The sequence below is a fragment of the Saimiri boliviensis genome, chromosome 11 (assembly GCF_048565385.1).
Source record: "Saimiri boliviensis isolate mSaiBol1 chromosome 11, mSaiBol1.pri, whole genome shotgun sequence".
Classification (NCBI taxonomy): domain Eukaryota; kingdom Metazoa; phylum Chordata; class Mammalia; order Primates; family Cebidae; genus Saimiri; species Saimiri boliviensis.
Window position 1 is genome coordinate 19,121,018 of NC_133459.1, and position 14,576 is coordinate 19,135,593.

The window sequence follows — 14,576 nt, forward strand, 5'->3', positions numbered from 1 at the left end:
GGGAATCGCAGGACCCGAGCCGGGGCCGCCGCCTCCTCCCGCGCCCGGGCTCGCCCGTCCCTGAGGCCCGGCCCGGGCGGGGACTTGGGGGAATCCGCGCTGCAGGCGCCGCCGCGGGACCCGAGCCCGGAGCCGCCCCACCCGCCAGCCCGCGCGCTCAACGCCGCGGCGTTCGTGGTTGCTGCGCAACGCCCGTGGCGTCACAGGTGCGGCCCGGCGAACTTCGCCCGAGTGATCCCGGGGCAACCACGCGCGACCACCTGCGGGGGCAAGCCTTGGCCGGGTTCCTTTCGCGTCCGCTATCTTCTAGAATCCGCGAAGCCCCAGTTCAGAGAAGTTACGCAGCTGGCCGGAGGCTGCGGCAAAGACTAGGAGCCCAGGCTTGACTCCACCTCAGGGCTAAAGAAATCCCAGGCCTCACGCACAGTCCAGGGACCTACTGAGAAAAGCTGCAAGGATCTGTTACCCATTATCCACGTCCCCGTACTGGCTCAGGGGAAGGCTGCCCACAATCCACAGCCCCTGGACAGCTTCCTCTCACTATTTCTAAGCTTCCCCTTGTTATTTCTAAGACCCGAGATTGTAAAACAAACACTTTAGAAACCAAGTATTTTGGGCCGGGCGCGGTGGTTCACGCCTGGAAGGTCGAGGCGGGTGGATCACCCGTCGTCAGGAGTTCGAGACCAACCTGGCCAATATGGAGAAACCCCGTCTCTACTTAAAAACAAAAAAAAAAAAACAAAAAATTAGCCAGGGGTGATGGTACCTGCCTGTAATCTTAGCTACTCGGAAGTCTGAGGCAGGAGAATCACTTGAACCCAGGAGGTGGAGGTTGCAGTGAGCGGATATCGCACCATTGCACTCCAGCCTGGGCAAAAAGAGCGAAATTCCATCTAGGAAAAAAAAAAAAAAAAAAAAAAAAAAGGCCAAGTCTTTTGGATGGAAGGCTGCCTGGCCTATCCCTCCTAGCCCAGTGCAAATTCCCCAGCCAAAAGAGCACCTCTGTCACACCTCTGGGCTCTTCCTTGGCACTAACACTGAGTGCCAGCTACATGACAGGCACCATGACAGATGCTGGGGAGACAGCCCTCCTGGCCCACGATCTCGCCGGAGAGACAGACACAAGAAACAAAGTCCCGTAAATGAAAGTGTAATTACGAACTGAAGAATCCATTCCATGCAACTTTTTTTTTGAGACAGGGCCTTGCCCTGTCACCCAGGCTGGAGTGCAGTGGCACAATCATAGCTCACTGCTGCCTCTACCTCACTGTCTCAGGAATCCTGCCTCAGCCTCCGAGTGGCTACTCTTTTGAAGAGATGGGATCTCACTTTGTTCCCCAGCTGGTCTCCAATTTCTAGGCTCAACTGATCCTCTCACCTCAGCCTCCCAAAATGCTTGGATTACAGGCACTGCACCTGGCCCACAGAACATCTTAAAAAAAGGAACCTCACTCAGCCCAGGCAGTATGGCAGGTATCCTGAGATTGACTGGAGCTGAAATCTGATGGCTGAGGAGTGAACAAGGTGGAGGGGAGGAGGAGGGGGCCACCAGTCTGGGCTGTGCAGAGGTCCAGGGGCACGCTGCAGAGGCAGAAAGCAAGCCCAGGTTGCCAGTGCAGAAGGACTTGAGTCTTTGGGCCGGGTGCGGTGGCTCACACCTGTAATCCAAGCACTTTGGAGGCCAAGGCAGGTGGATCACCTGAGGTCGGGAGTTCAAGACCAGCCTGACCAACATGGTGAAACCCCATCTTAAAAAAAAAAAAAAAAAAAAAAAGAAGGACTTGAGTCTTTTTCCTATAGACATACCCGCTGAAGGTTACAGCAGAAGAGGAACGTCATTTGATTGAGTCTCCCTGGCCAATTCCTTCTGAGCCTTGAGGACAGGACCTCTGGTTCACCATTCAGCACCAGCTGAAGGTATATTTGGCAAAAGCAAAACAGGGAAACCGGACAAAGGCCTCACCCCTCGAAGGAAAGAGAAGTCTATACCAGACTGAAGCAACACATTTTATTTGTTTCAAGTCCACACAGCAAGGAAAGCGGGGCTACTGAGGTGGTGCTGATTTGAACAGGGGAAACTGTGGTCTGATGAAGATGTGAACGAGTCTGCAAACAGGGGCCGAAAGCCCCGCCCTCCCTGTAACATGAGATACATCATGCTGGCTGAAGTGATGCTGAAGTGCTTGGTGGACACTGGTCCCTTCAGTGGGACAAACCTGTCCCTGGTCGCTTCTCCACACAGGTGATTCACCAGAAAAACCCATCCCTTACTGAGGGATGGCCCGAGTCTGGACCAATGACCAGGTCTCCTTAAGTGCCCATCTCTGGGCTATAATCCTAGGCTCAGGACATCGTTAAAGCCCTCTCTCCTTGCCAGGGGAGTGTGAGGCTGGGGCCAGAGGTTTGTCCAGGAAGGGGGTGCTTCTAGTACTGATGGCTGTCAAATAGAGTCCCAGCATCCCACACACAGTCAGCATAAAACCAGTGCTGGCTTTCCAGGGACAAGAAGCCCCAAAGGGCAGTTTCCTTCTATCTTTTTTGACAGGATAGTTCACTGGACTTGCAAGGAAATGACAAGGTCCCAAGCCAAGACCCTGTCCTTGCTGGAGAGTTGAAGGTGGGGAACTCGAGGCCTGGGCCTCTGGTCTCACCCCCACAAGTCTGCCTCCCTTCTTTCTGCTCTGGTGGCGCTGCCCACTTCCTTCCAGGCGTCGGAAATCTGTTACTTTCACGGCACTGAACAGTTCTGCACTACCCCCACGTGGGGAGAGGGCAGCCCCCGGGCTCAGGATGCGGCTTCTGCTTCGAGCAGAGAAGTTCATCCAAAATGAACCTGTTCTATGACTTAGTTCAGTAGATTCACATTTGTCAAGTTTGCTTACAAAGAGGGATGCCTGGGTTTGTCGGTCACTGGCGGGACCACTGTCTCACACTAGAGTCGTTTTTCTGGGTCTCCCGTGGCCCACTGAGGCCAAGTGCCCGTGGTGGGGCCCACATCAGGTCCACCCTTGGACGGTTCTGTTGTGACTGATTCCATTCCCAGTGGAGCTGGCAGGCGAGGCAGGGTAGCCCCTGGCAGCCACGGTCAGCGCCATATTAAGGGCCATGCCAGCATCAGACAGCCTCCCTCCCAAGGCAGATCACGGGCAGGCGAGTTGGGAAGAGCCCTGGCCACCCCTTTAAGCCCGCAGCTCACTGCCAGCACCTGCCTGTCGAATGGCTAAAGGAAGTGAGCTGGGGTGGGGGTGTCCTGGTGATTCCTGGGGAGAGCGTGAGCCAGGGTATTCCTTCTGAGAGAGAAGGAAGCACAGCCCTGAGGTTTGGGTGGAGCCGGCGTGGAGAGCTTCGGCCTGTCTGATGGTGCGCGCTGCTTTCCGCACACAGGAGCCCCCCCCCACCCCCACGCCCCGGCGTGAGCGCTGGGCACCGCTCTGTCCCTCCTGCCCTCTCTGCAGGTCCCACCCATCCTTTACTCTCAGACACTCGTCAGCCCGGATGGGGCTCTGCTCTGTCAGCCCGGATGGGGCTTGGCCCCAGCCTCCTGGCCACAAGCTCCACGGAGCAGTCTCTGCTCAGAGACAGGGTGGCTCCCCCAGGCCTTTGCCCAGAGTGAGGACTCACTGCTGCCTCCCCAAGCCCCCCACTCTCACTCGTCTCCTGAGCTTTCTGAAGACTTCCAGTCAAGGCCCGAAGGCCTGGCCTCCTTAGGGGAGGGCCGCACCTCTGCCGTGAACAGGCTCCTGGCCCAGGACAAAGTGGAAGCCCAGAAGTCCCAGCATCCGAAGCCACCCGACAGCTTAGCCGGCTCATCCGAAGCCTGCAACTCCACCTGCCCTCCTGGCATCTCAGCGGACCCCACGTTCTGCGAGAAGCCAGTGGCGATACCCAACCTCAGGGCGCCCCTCCCACGGACAGGGAAGCGATGGAGACTGCTCCAAGGGCAGGGTGACTGGATGGAACTGGCGGCCAGAGGGTGCAAGACAGGCAGAGAGGCTGCTGGGGCCCCGGAGCCGGGGAGCGGCGGGGCCTGTGGGACGGGCCCCTACCTCTTAGCCCAAGCCCTGTAGCTCTGCCTCAGACTTGGCATGGCTGAGGGGCCGGAGAGTCCGGGGCGGCCTGCCTGGGGGCCCACAGTCCTGCTCCTCGTAGGTGGGATTCCGGCGGCCCATGTCGAGGGGGCAGAAGAGGCTGCGCTCCGTAACCGCGTGGTTCTCCACCAGAGCCTCCAGGCTGGGGAACTCCGCAGGCAGGTGCTGGGGAGGAAGGGGCTTCAGCTCCAGTCCCCTTCCCCAGGGCTCAGGCCAGGCACCAGCCACCTGCTCCCACAGGAACCTGCCCACTTTAGACAGCAGCGGACAGAGCCCAGAGACTTCACATGGGCTGCCGGCGCAGAACCAGGCACCATTCCCTCTCTCTCTCCCAGCCTGGGCGGGACTGAGAGGTTTAGCTTGGAAGTAAGGACGCACATGTGAAAAGCCTCACCAGCCCCTCCCATTCCTAGAAACCAGGGCGGGTGGGGCAGAACAAGACATCACACTGGAGACTCAGAGGCTGTGTGGGCTTAGGCAAGCTCCTGCCCTCTCTGAGTCAGTTTCCTCCTCTGCTAAGATGGGCTAGGGTATGGGAAAGCCAGGATTCCTGCAGAAATGTTAGACATGACCCCAGCTCAAGACTCTGTTACAGGTACCCTTTGAAGCCTCCTCTGGAGAGAGGGGCCCTCAGTGACCAGGGACCTCCCTTGCCCTCCAAGAGCCTTCAGGTCAGAGTGGAGCCAGCAGAGGTGGGGCCAAGTGGGCCAGCTGGGGGCAAGGCCAGCAGGGCCAATGAAGAAGGAGCAGGACGGCAGAGGCAGGATGGAATTGGATGAGGGGTGAGGCCAGAGAGAGCCAATGGGAGACAGGGATAGGGGTGAGGCGTTCAGGACCTCAGCAGTGAGAAAAGGGCAGGGCAGGAAGGGGCAGGGATGGAGCAGTGATGGGGCGGGGCCCAGACCCTCTGGCCGCTGCCCTCTTACCTCCACACAGTAGCGGCCCAGGTGGTTCCGGAAGACCTGGTGGGGCACCACACCGCACTGCGTGCGCACGGACAGGCACCACTGGCCGCTGGCACCCGGCTCAGGCCACAGCAAGAAGGCCCCAAGCACGTCTCTCCGCAACAGGGCCAGGGCACAGGGCCTAGGGGCACAGAGGGGACAGGGTGAAGGCAGCACTGCTCTCCTGGGCACCGGTCACAACGAGCCCTACACATCCAGGCGGCCTGTGGATTAAATGCCCTTAAACACATGGGGCGTTCGTCAGGCACAGTGGCTCACGCCTGTAGTCCCAGCACTTCGGAAGGCCCATGCAGGAGGATCACTTGAACCCAGGAGTTCGAGGCTGCAGTGAGCCATGATGGTGCTACTGCACTTCAGCCTGGGCGACAGAATGAGACCCTATCTCTAAAATAGAATTTAAAAACAAAAAGCAACAACAAAACCCGATATGGGGCCTGACTCAGAGTCAGGCTCAACAGCAAGAAGCTTTTAGAAGCTTAAAAGGTTTCTCCAGGGTCTGTAATTGTTGGCAATGTCAAGACAGCCTCAGGAGAGAAGCTTAAAGGGTGGAGGCTTAGGGGGCTGCCCTGTGCAGGTCGGGTGCTGAGGGCTCCACCCGGATGACCTCACTGACCCTCTCCACAGCCTTAAGATGAAGCTCCTTTCATTAACCCCATTTTACATTTGAGAAAACAGAGGCCCAGGGTGGTGAAGTCCCAGGCCTGAGGTCACTGAGGCTGGGAGCGCTCTGCCAGGGCACAGGAGTGTGTGCCTCAGGGTCTGGGAAGCCCACATTTCTCTGCCCACCCCAAGGAACTGGGCGTTGGACCAGGCCAGGCCCTTCCTACCTGGAGATGCCAGCGAAGGCCCAGATATTCTCCGTCAGGCTGCCCTCGCTCTCTACCAGGCACGCGTGGCCCCCAGGACCCCGTGGCCAGGCTTCCCAAGCGGCAGGAACTGTGGAGACCATCAGGAGTCAGGAGAGTGGCCGAGTCCTCATCACACACGGGGGTGTCCTCCCCAGCCCTCTCTGCCCTGCTCAGCAGACACATCCACACACAGGCCTTCCACCCGCTGGTTCTCGTCATTTGCAACTGTCTGCAGTCCCCTGTGCACAGACCACGATGCACGCGCACACACACACACGGGCACTCATGCCCACCTCTGGCTGGCCCAGGAGCACACAGGCACGGTCCTGGTGCACACAGGGCAGGCGCACTCCCACAACTCACAGGCCTCCCGAGCCGACAGCTGCAGCTGGGTCTCGTAGGTGCAGCCGCGGTAGGCCCCCGAGCGGATCACCTTGCTGCGAATGGCCTTCTTGCGCACCAGCGTGGGTGAGCAGTAGGGATTCCCCAGGCGGGCATGGCGGGCACGGCCTTCTGACTCTGGCAGCTCCTTCTAAGGCACCAAGAGGGGCCCACGGGCAGGTAGCAGACTCAGGTCCAGCCACGTCAGGCCAAGTGAAGCCCCCGCCCCTGACATGCCCCCAAACCCATACCCAGTTCCCTTGTCCACTGCCCACTCCTTGGCTGGGGTGCTGCGTACCCCACTGCCCACCAGCCTCTCTGCTGGCAGCCGCCGGAAGGAGACCAGTGCGTGAACATTCTGAGAGAGCTGATCGCGACCAAAGGGCTCCCGCACCAAGCCCCCAGAGGGACCTCCAGAACTGGACAGTGGCTTGAGGGTCACCTCCCCTGTGGGCCCTGGGCAGGGCTCGGGCTGGGCCCACTCCTCAGGGTGCTGCAAGAGGTAAGCCAGCTGGAAAGAGCGGCACAGGAGCGCGTGCAGGATCTGGACCTGGAGGAGGGAGAGGGGTGGGCTCAGTGGGAGGGGGTCTCCGTCTCCCAGGGAACTCACTGAGCCTCAACCCACCCACCATGGGTGCACACAGCCCCTTGGCTTTGGATGCTCTTCCCATTCTTCCCGGGAAAACTCCTACTTCTCCTTCAAAACCTCACCACCTTGCAGGCTCCCCCACCAGCTTCCTTTATCTATTTAACAAACACTGAGGGCCTGCTGTGCTGCAGGAGAATGGACGCGTGAGCTCAGGCACTCCCGCCCCCAGGTCCCCCCAGCCGTGCACATCGAGTAGCACCCTCTTCCAGGAATAGCCCAGAGCCCAGGCCTGAAGTCAGAACCTGGATTCCAGTCCTGGCTCTGTCATGTAGGAGCCGCTGTGTGACCCTGGGCAGAGCATGGCAGCTCTCTGTGCCTCAGTTTCCTCATCCCCACCTCCCTATGCCCCTCTGAGGAGTCAGTGAAACGGAGCACAGGAAACTCCCAGTGCAGGCCCAGTGCTGTAGGGAGCAGTGCATCCCACGTGCCACACACACCGTCCAGGCGCCACGTGTTAGAACCCTGAGCGTCAGAAGATCAGGGACCATGTCTCAGCTACCTGTCACCCCAGTATCCAGCACAGGGCTGGATGTACAGGATGACAGCAAATGCTTGCTGGACAGAACCAAACCCAGCGTCTGCCTGCCGCGCCTGGTCGCCGAGGCTCTGTCATTCACCGTTCACGACAGCCAGGCTGGCTTTGACTTTCTGATCTACCTGCCCACCCCCGTCTGCTCTGGGCCAAGGGCTGTCTCAAGACCTGGTCCAGACTCTGTCCTCAAAGAACACAAGTGCCTGTAATTAGGGCAGATGATGGTAGCGCGCAGTTCATGCCCCAGGGCTCCAGAGAGAGGGGTCATCCAGAGGGGCCAAGGAGGGGTTCAGACACGTGGGTTGAGCCCTGAAGAGTGAGTGGAATGCACCAGGATGAGAAGGGGAGGGGGATGTAAGGCAGAACGGCATGAGCAAAGGCCTGGCTGTGTGAATTTCCACTCTCCAGGCGTGTGGCCAAGTTCCCACCCCCCGGCCCCGGGAAATGCTGAGGCCACTGACTTGCTTTGTGGTGTTCTCAGTGGGCAGAGCCACACTGAGGGGCTCTGTGTATGCCTGGAGGGGGATCAGGCTGCCCTGGCAAAGCCTTCAAGGAACCTGCTCTGATGCCCAGCACGCGACTCCTCTGGCCTCCATGGCAGTCCCCTGCCTCGGGTCCCAGATACCTCTCCTGGCTGGCTGCCCACGAAGAGGTGGCAGAAGAGCTTGCTGGCTGGGCTTCGTGGGTTTCGGGCCATGAAGGCAAACTGGCAGTCGGCGGGGCACCAGGTGGAGTAGAGGATGCGCCTTAGGGCATGTGCCATCAGCAGCACCTGGCAAGGCAGCAGCATGAGGCCCCCAGCAGACCCACCAGGTGATCCCACCCCTGCTCGCCAGCCTGCAGGAGTGAAGAGACCTCCCTCCTTCCAGGCCCCCCAGTCTCAAGCCCTTGTCCTTCATGTGGCCCCTGGGCTCAAGATCACCACCCCCATGTTATGCTCAGTCTGCTGGTGGCACAGAGAACGGGAGTGGTGGCAGGCACTGGGGTGACACGCCTGGTTCCTGGAGGCAGGTGACTGGGGTTCAAATCCTGGCTTTGCCACTCAGTTGTGACTTGGGCAGGTGAGGGCAGTCCTCTGAGTGCCTGTTGTGACGTGTCAGGTAGGGAGGTACCAGGACCTCTCAACAGGGCTGCTGGTGGGGATCAGTGGGACCTCACGTGAGCGGCACAGGACGTGACCCCAGGGCCCCGCAATGCCCAGCTCTGGGGACACCAGGTGTGCCTCAGTGGTAAGTGACTGATGCCCGCAGCTGTGGGGTGCAGTCTGGTACACGGTTAGTGTCTGCCCCACGCTGGCTCAGCAGGAGGACAAGACTACAGCTGGCAGGGAGGAGGGGCAGTGGCCAGCCAGCAGCCCTACCGCACCTGGGCGACGCTGCGCACGGCCCACCAGGCAGGATGGGACGGGGCAGCTGCCAGAGCCTCAGTGGCTGGATGTTCCTGATGCTCAGGTGGGGCGGTGGCCCCCAGGATTCTGGAGGCCCAGGGGTGGGAAGCTGCTGCCCGAGCTGGCCCTGGGAGGCAGCCCTTGGAGAAAGTCCAAAGGCCCAGAGCTGTTAGGTGGGCACGCCAGGGGGACCCAGGGGAAGCACGGGGGCCGAGCTAAGGCTAGAGGCCAGGACCCGGGTGGAGGAGAGCGCGTCTGAGGGTGGAGACGCCTGTACCCGTCCAGTCCTCACCCGCACCCCAGGGGCTCCTACCTCACCCTCCCCGCTGTAGATCTTGAGACCCTGCAGGCTGAATTTCAGGATGACGGCGCGGCGTCGGGGATAATCCTGAGTGGAGAAGAGTAGTGGGGACAGGCGCCACCTCCCACGCCCCGCTGGCCGCTCAGCCTCAGTGCCGACCACCAAAGGCTGTCAGCCCACTCCACCCACTCCACCACCCCTGCCGGGGGGTGGGGTCCTGCCTGGTGGAACCCCTGGTGCTGGGGAAGTGTGGAAGGCTCCGGGCAGACCACCCCTAGCCACAGCCACCGCTGGCCAGGCTATGACTATCACCCACATCTTCATCTGTGGCTTCCAGCTGTGGGGCCCAGGTCTTAGCAGCCCAGGATGTAAGGGATGGGGCCCCCGAACCTGGGTGTGTGTCCTGAGCAGCCCGCCACCAACAGGGCCTGTGTCCTGCCCGTTTCTGGGCTTCTCTGCCCATCTCTAACGTGGAGAGGGTGGATCTGATCTCGGAGCTGATCTGGTCTTCAAGGCTGTGACTTTCACTAGGGAAGTGCCCTCCCAGGCCACCCACCTTCAGCGCCCACAGCTGCTGCTGCACCAGCCACACGCTGTCCTGGGTGTCCAGGTCGTCCACGGGGAAGGAGCCCACGTACTGCTCGGCAGTGGGGCAGAGGGAGCGGGGCGGGGAGTCAGGCCCATGGCTTCTGACCCCATCCTCCAAATGCCCCCCGAACACACATCTGCTCTGCTGGGCAGGCCGTGGACAGACAGACCTCGATTCTCGGAGCCCAGGCTCTGCTGCTTTCCCAGCAGGTGACCTTGGTCAGGTCACTAAGGCTGTCTGAAGTCCCAGCCCCTCATCAGGGCACACATGCACTCCCCAGCCCGGGTCAGGGAAGAAAGATGTGGAAATAGGTCCTTGACCCCCAGCACTTCCCACCACCAGCACCTGGACCGGGCAGCCCCACCCACCTGGGCAAACTTGGTGATGCACCTGGGCCGGTGAGGGGCCAGCCCGCAGTCAGAGGCCCTGCGGCCCCCAGCCCCCGACTTCTGCATGGCCCCCAGGGTGTCTGGCTTCCAGCTCCAAGGGAGGGGAGGCTGCAAAGGGCACGGGGAAGGGCTGCTTTCGAGGCAGGCAAGCCAAAGAGTGCCCCCCACAGGCCATCCATTCACCGGCTTCCTGCGAGGCTGCTCTGTGTGCAGCAGTGCTGAGCAGTGCCCTGGCTGTGGAGGAGCCAAGCCCAAAGAAAAAGATGACATCTCTGACTGCCTTCGGGGAGCTTCCATTGTTGTTGGGGAGGAAGACACTGAACTAAATAGTAAGATCGACCATACATGAGACGGGAAAGGAGCAGGGAGGAGGCTGTGAACCGTCAGCTTCGGGGAAGCCCTCACTGAGGAGGGGAGGTTTGGGTCAAGTTCTGAACGGCGTGGCAGTACATGCCCAGGGTCACTCGCTCATTCACTCAGCAAGCACTGAGGATCCTGGTGCCCTGGGCTGGGGCCTGCCCCCAGGGGGTGGAAGTCAGGGGATGGACCTGTAACCAGCTTGCACAAAGTGCCAGAGGGAAGGGAGGGCCACCTGAGAGGGCGCCATAGAAAAGAGAAGGCAGTGACAACCGCAGAAACAGAGTCTGCAAGGCACAAAGGAAGGGAGGCAGCGGGGCCTGCAGGCCAAACTCAGACCTTCCAGAACAACAGACTGGATCCAGTTTGGGATCAGCTTTAGATGCCAGACTAGGGAATTCAGACCCTGCCCTGTGGGTAGTGGGGAGCTATAGCAGGTTCTAGGGTAGGAGCTCTGTAGTTAATGAAGACAGATGGCCATGAGCTGATGAGGCTAGGGACCTGCTGCAGGGGCCCCTGCCTCACTCAGCCCAAGCCGGCCTCCAGCTCCTCCTGAGTCTCCCAGCCCCTTGCAGATCATGAAAACCAGAACTCAGCCAGACAGTGCGCTGATGCAGACAGGGTGCGGGTAAGGAGAACTGCCCTGGGGACTGAGGAGCACCCGCCCCACCACGCAGCCCACCCAGGTTCTAGTCTTTCCTAGGGTCCCTCTCCCATATCCAGTCATGAAAGAGAGGTGTGGACCCCCTTAGGTGACTGTCCTCAAGGGCAGGGAACACACCATTTCCCATGAGAGCCCAGGAGGCAGCTGGTATTCAATTAATATGGAATTAATGCATCACTGACTTGGGATCAGAGAGTCCTGGGTCCAAATTCTGTGGGACTTTGGGCAAGCTGCCCCAACCCTCTGAGCCTCCCTTTCCTCATCTGCAAACCTGGGTCACATGATGGGTAGATGAGGACTGAATGCAGGAGCCGAAGCCCAGCCCGACGCCAGCCAGGCTTGGACCTGAACTCAACAGAGCCTGCTGCTCAGGAGGGAGCCTGGGAGGACACCAGGGTCTGACCACTTCTGTTCCCCTCCTTGTCCTTGGCCACACCGAAAGGCGCCCACCCGGGGTGGGAGGGGCTCTGATTCCCACCACAGAGAGCAGGTACCAATCAAGGCCCTGGGCAGCAAGGACGGGTCCCTGGTGCGTTCCTGCTTAAGGAGGCAGGTCAGGGGGCTTTGGAACTGACTCTTAGCACCAAGAGCCTGGGAAGGGCCCGTCTCTGCCTGCCCATGACCTTTAACCCCAGGATCAGGCCAGCGGTGGAGGTGCCTGCAGCGGTCCACTTTCAGTGAGCAGCTAGGAGCCAGAAAAAAAAAAAAAAAACGCTGCACCTGCGCCATCCCCTTGAGGCTTCCTGGTGCCCCCTCCTATCCTGGCTGCCCCCCTGCTTTTCTGGGCCATTGCATCCTGACCGTTTTCACATCATATTCTTTACCTACTGTACCTTTTATGTTTAAATAGAGCAAAGTTAGATGTGCAACCGGCGCTAAAGCCGCATGACATCGCTTCCAGGTAAGGAGGGGATGGGAGGGGGCTTCCAGTGAAGCCACCTTTCAACTTCACAGTCACATCCTGGGGCCATGATCAGCCAGGATGGCAGCCAGTGAGGAGGGAGGGGGCAAAGACCACACAATGCGGAGAAAAGGAGAGGGAAGGTACGGAGGATGGAGGGGTGGCCGGGGACAGAGGAAGGAGCAGAGAAGGGCAAGAAAAAGCAAAGGAGAGAAAGGAGAGCTGCGGGGAGAGGGGAAGGGCACATTTCCCATTCTGCCGGGCGGGCGGATGCAGCCCCTCCGGCACCAAGTGTGAGATGGGGAGGAGCAGCTCCGGCATCTCACACTCAACACGCGCACACAGCTGTGTTCCGGGCTGCAGCAGCCCCTCCCTCCACACCCAGAGCTGCAGCTTTAGGCATCCTCAGTGTCCCAGGTGTAGGGGTGTGGAGGCCAGACCACTGGCCCTCTTAGGGGCCCCACCCCACCCACTATCACCTGATCCTTCCCCATCTCCCCGGTCCTTTTGGAAACTGGAAGTTCCTCCCTCCTTCCTAAGCCTGAGGGGCACTGTGCATTCAGCTCAGGCCTGGAGTGGGGGTGGGGGCTCCCAGGAGACCAGGGAGGGCATGGGGCTCTCTCTAACCTGAAGCAGACAACCATTCTAGGCACAAAACCCCCACTGATCTCTTTGGGGCAGACCTGTTTTTCTGAGGTTTTACACTGGAGTCTGGCTGGGTCAGCACTTTCAGAAGGGGACACATTTGGGATGAGGATGGGGCTCTCCTCTGAGGTTTTCCAGGTGGCGATGCTCAGAGACAGGAGACAGGATGGGATGGCCTGTTTCGTGGGTCTGGCGCAGAAGCCCTCTGGGGCACTGCACCATAGCTTAGCTGTGTCATAGGGAAACCACCAGCCCACAGAACCTGGGTCAGGAACGGGTGGCTCAGAGGAGTGAAGTCACTTGCCCATGGTCACACAGCTTAAGCGGGAGAGCAGGGAATCAAACTCATGTCTCTGGGGCTGCTTCCTCAGGCCATGGCGGGACTCCTCTCCCACAGATAAGCAGGGTGTCTAGTGTTGGAGTTTGTGGGGGGCCCCCGCCAGTCCATGAGGAGGTAAGCTGGAAGCCGCCTGCTGGGGAATTTGAGTGCTGCCTCCTGGCCGGAGGATCTGGGGCTGCCCAACACCCACCGCCCAACGCATGCCCACCTGCCCTGGGCAACAGCGTCGGGGAAACCCAAGGATACCAAGCCAGGGGTCAAGAACTTGGACTGTGGGGTCTAACGAGGTTGGCTGGTGTGACCGTGGGCAAGTCACTTAAGCTCTCAGCCTCCAGGTCATCAGGTGTAGGGTGGGGATCCCCTGGAAGAAGGATCTCTGGTCCTTCTTGGAATGTTTCCGCGGCTGTGTGTCAGGCACCGCCGCTGGTGGACGAAGGTCCTCGTCCTCTATGGCACCCAGCTGGGGTGATGGGGGCGGCAAAGGGGAACGAAAGTGATGACGGCGGGGTGAGTAGAAGGGAGGTGCGTGCGTGTGCTGGGGCTGCTGCTTCACGGCCTCCCGTAACGGGCGACACCGAAGGCGAAGTGCGGTTCCTGGGGCTGAAGAGCCGAGGCCCCCGAGGGGCGGGCGCGGGGGTGCGGAGCGCTCCTGTGTGGGCTGCGGGTCCCGCAGCGCTACCTTGCTCGGGGCGCTGAGGGGGATGGCCAGGGACGGCCAGGCAGAGTCCCCGGACCCAGGAGCGGGCTGAGCGCCGCTGCAGGGGACGGACGAGGCTACGGTGGCAGAGAGGGCAGATGACGACGGAGCGGGTGATGGGCGCCCCTTACTCCCGAGACCCCCCCCCCGCCCACGCCCGCGGACCGAGCCCCCGCCCCTGCCCCGCTCCCGGCGCTCACTTACCGCCTCTTGACTCCCGTCCCCCCGCCGCTCCGGCCCGCAATCCCTGCGTCTCCCGCCGCCGCCCCGCGCCCGGGTGCCCGCTCCCCGCCGTCCCCGCCCCCTGTCCACCGTCCCCCGTCCCCCGTCCGCCCGCCCCCCACGTGGCCGCGGGAGCCGACCCCCGGATCACCTGGCGGCGGCGACCCGCCTCGCCCACCAATCGGCGCCCGCGGAGCCGCTCCGCTCGGCCGCGCCGTCCAATCACAGGTCGCGAGGGCCCTGGCACCGCCCACGGCCGGCGCTCCGCCTGGAAGGGTGGGAGCGCCTGGCCCAGAGCTCAGAGGGCGCCTCCTCCCGGGCTGGGGGCGCTGAATCCCTCGCGCCTCACTCACGGGTCCCTCCTCCTGGAGAGCCTCTACCCCTCCCGTCCCTGGCTGACTCCTCCACGTCATCCGAGCGGCGGCTTCCGCACCGCCTCCTCTGGGAAGCCTTCCGTGACCACCACTCACGCCTCACTCTCTGCAGAGCCCTTGCGACTCCCTCGCTCGTCTGTTATCTCTCTCCTCTTACTCGAGGACAAGTGACACTGGACCGGAGTGTCTACGTCTTCAGAGTGTAGGACCGAGCCTGGCTCGGAGGCGGCGCTCAGGGAGGGTGGTT

At 61.0% G+C, this 14,576-nt stretch overlaps 1 protein-coding gene across 4 annotated transcripts; it reads right to left on the bottom strand.

Moving 5' to 3' along the window:
* Positions 1-1,989: 1,989 nt before the first annotated feature.
* SH2D5 (SH2 domain containing 5) lies at positions 1,990-14,164 on the bottom strand. Of its 4 annotated transcripts, none has more exons than XM_039474080.2 (10): positions 14,107-14,164; positions 10,109-10,237; positions 9,708-9,788; positions 9,164-9,238; positions 8,089-8,235; positions 6,581-6,832; positions 6,265-6,433; positions 5,881-5,989; positions 5,015-5,174; positions 1,990-4,253 (listed from the first exon to the last, which is right to left on the bottom strand). In XM_039474080.2, the coding sequence occupies exons 2-10, from the start codon at positions 10,193-10,195 to the stop codon at positions 4,050-4,052; spliced, it is 1,284 nt and encodes a 427-aa protein (XP_039330014.1). In that variant the 5' UTR covers positions 10,196-10,237; positions 14,107-14,164; the 3' UTR covers positions 1,990-4,049. The 4 variants fall into 4 exon arrangements, with proteins under 4 accessions (XP_039330014.1, XP_074236296.1, XP_039330015.1 ...); XM_074380195.1 differs by lacking the exon at positions 14,107-14,164 and adding an exon at positions 13,938-14,062 and having other exon boundaries at positions 6,593-6,832; XM_039474081.2 differs by lacking the exon at positions 14,107-14,164 and adding an exon at positions 13,938-14,062.
* Positions 14,165-14,576: the final 412 nt, after the last annotated feature.

Bases quoted from the DNA above. Each gene is read 5' to 3' on its own strand.
- SH2D5 (XM_039474080.2), bottom strand. From the start codon at position 10,195: ATGCAGAAGTCGGGGGCTGGGGGCCGCAGGGCCTCTGACTGCGGGCTG. The intron at 6,434-6,580 runs GTACGCAGCACC...TTGGTGCCTTAG, and splicing joins AGAGGCTGGTGGGCAGTGGG to AAGGAGCTGCCAGAGTCAGA. The intron at 5,990-6,264 runs GTGAGTTGTGGG...TGGTCTCCACAG, and splicing joins GCTGTCGGCTCGGGAGGCCT to TTCCTGCCGCTTGGGAAGCC.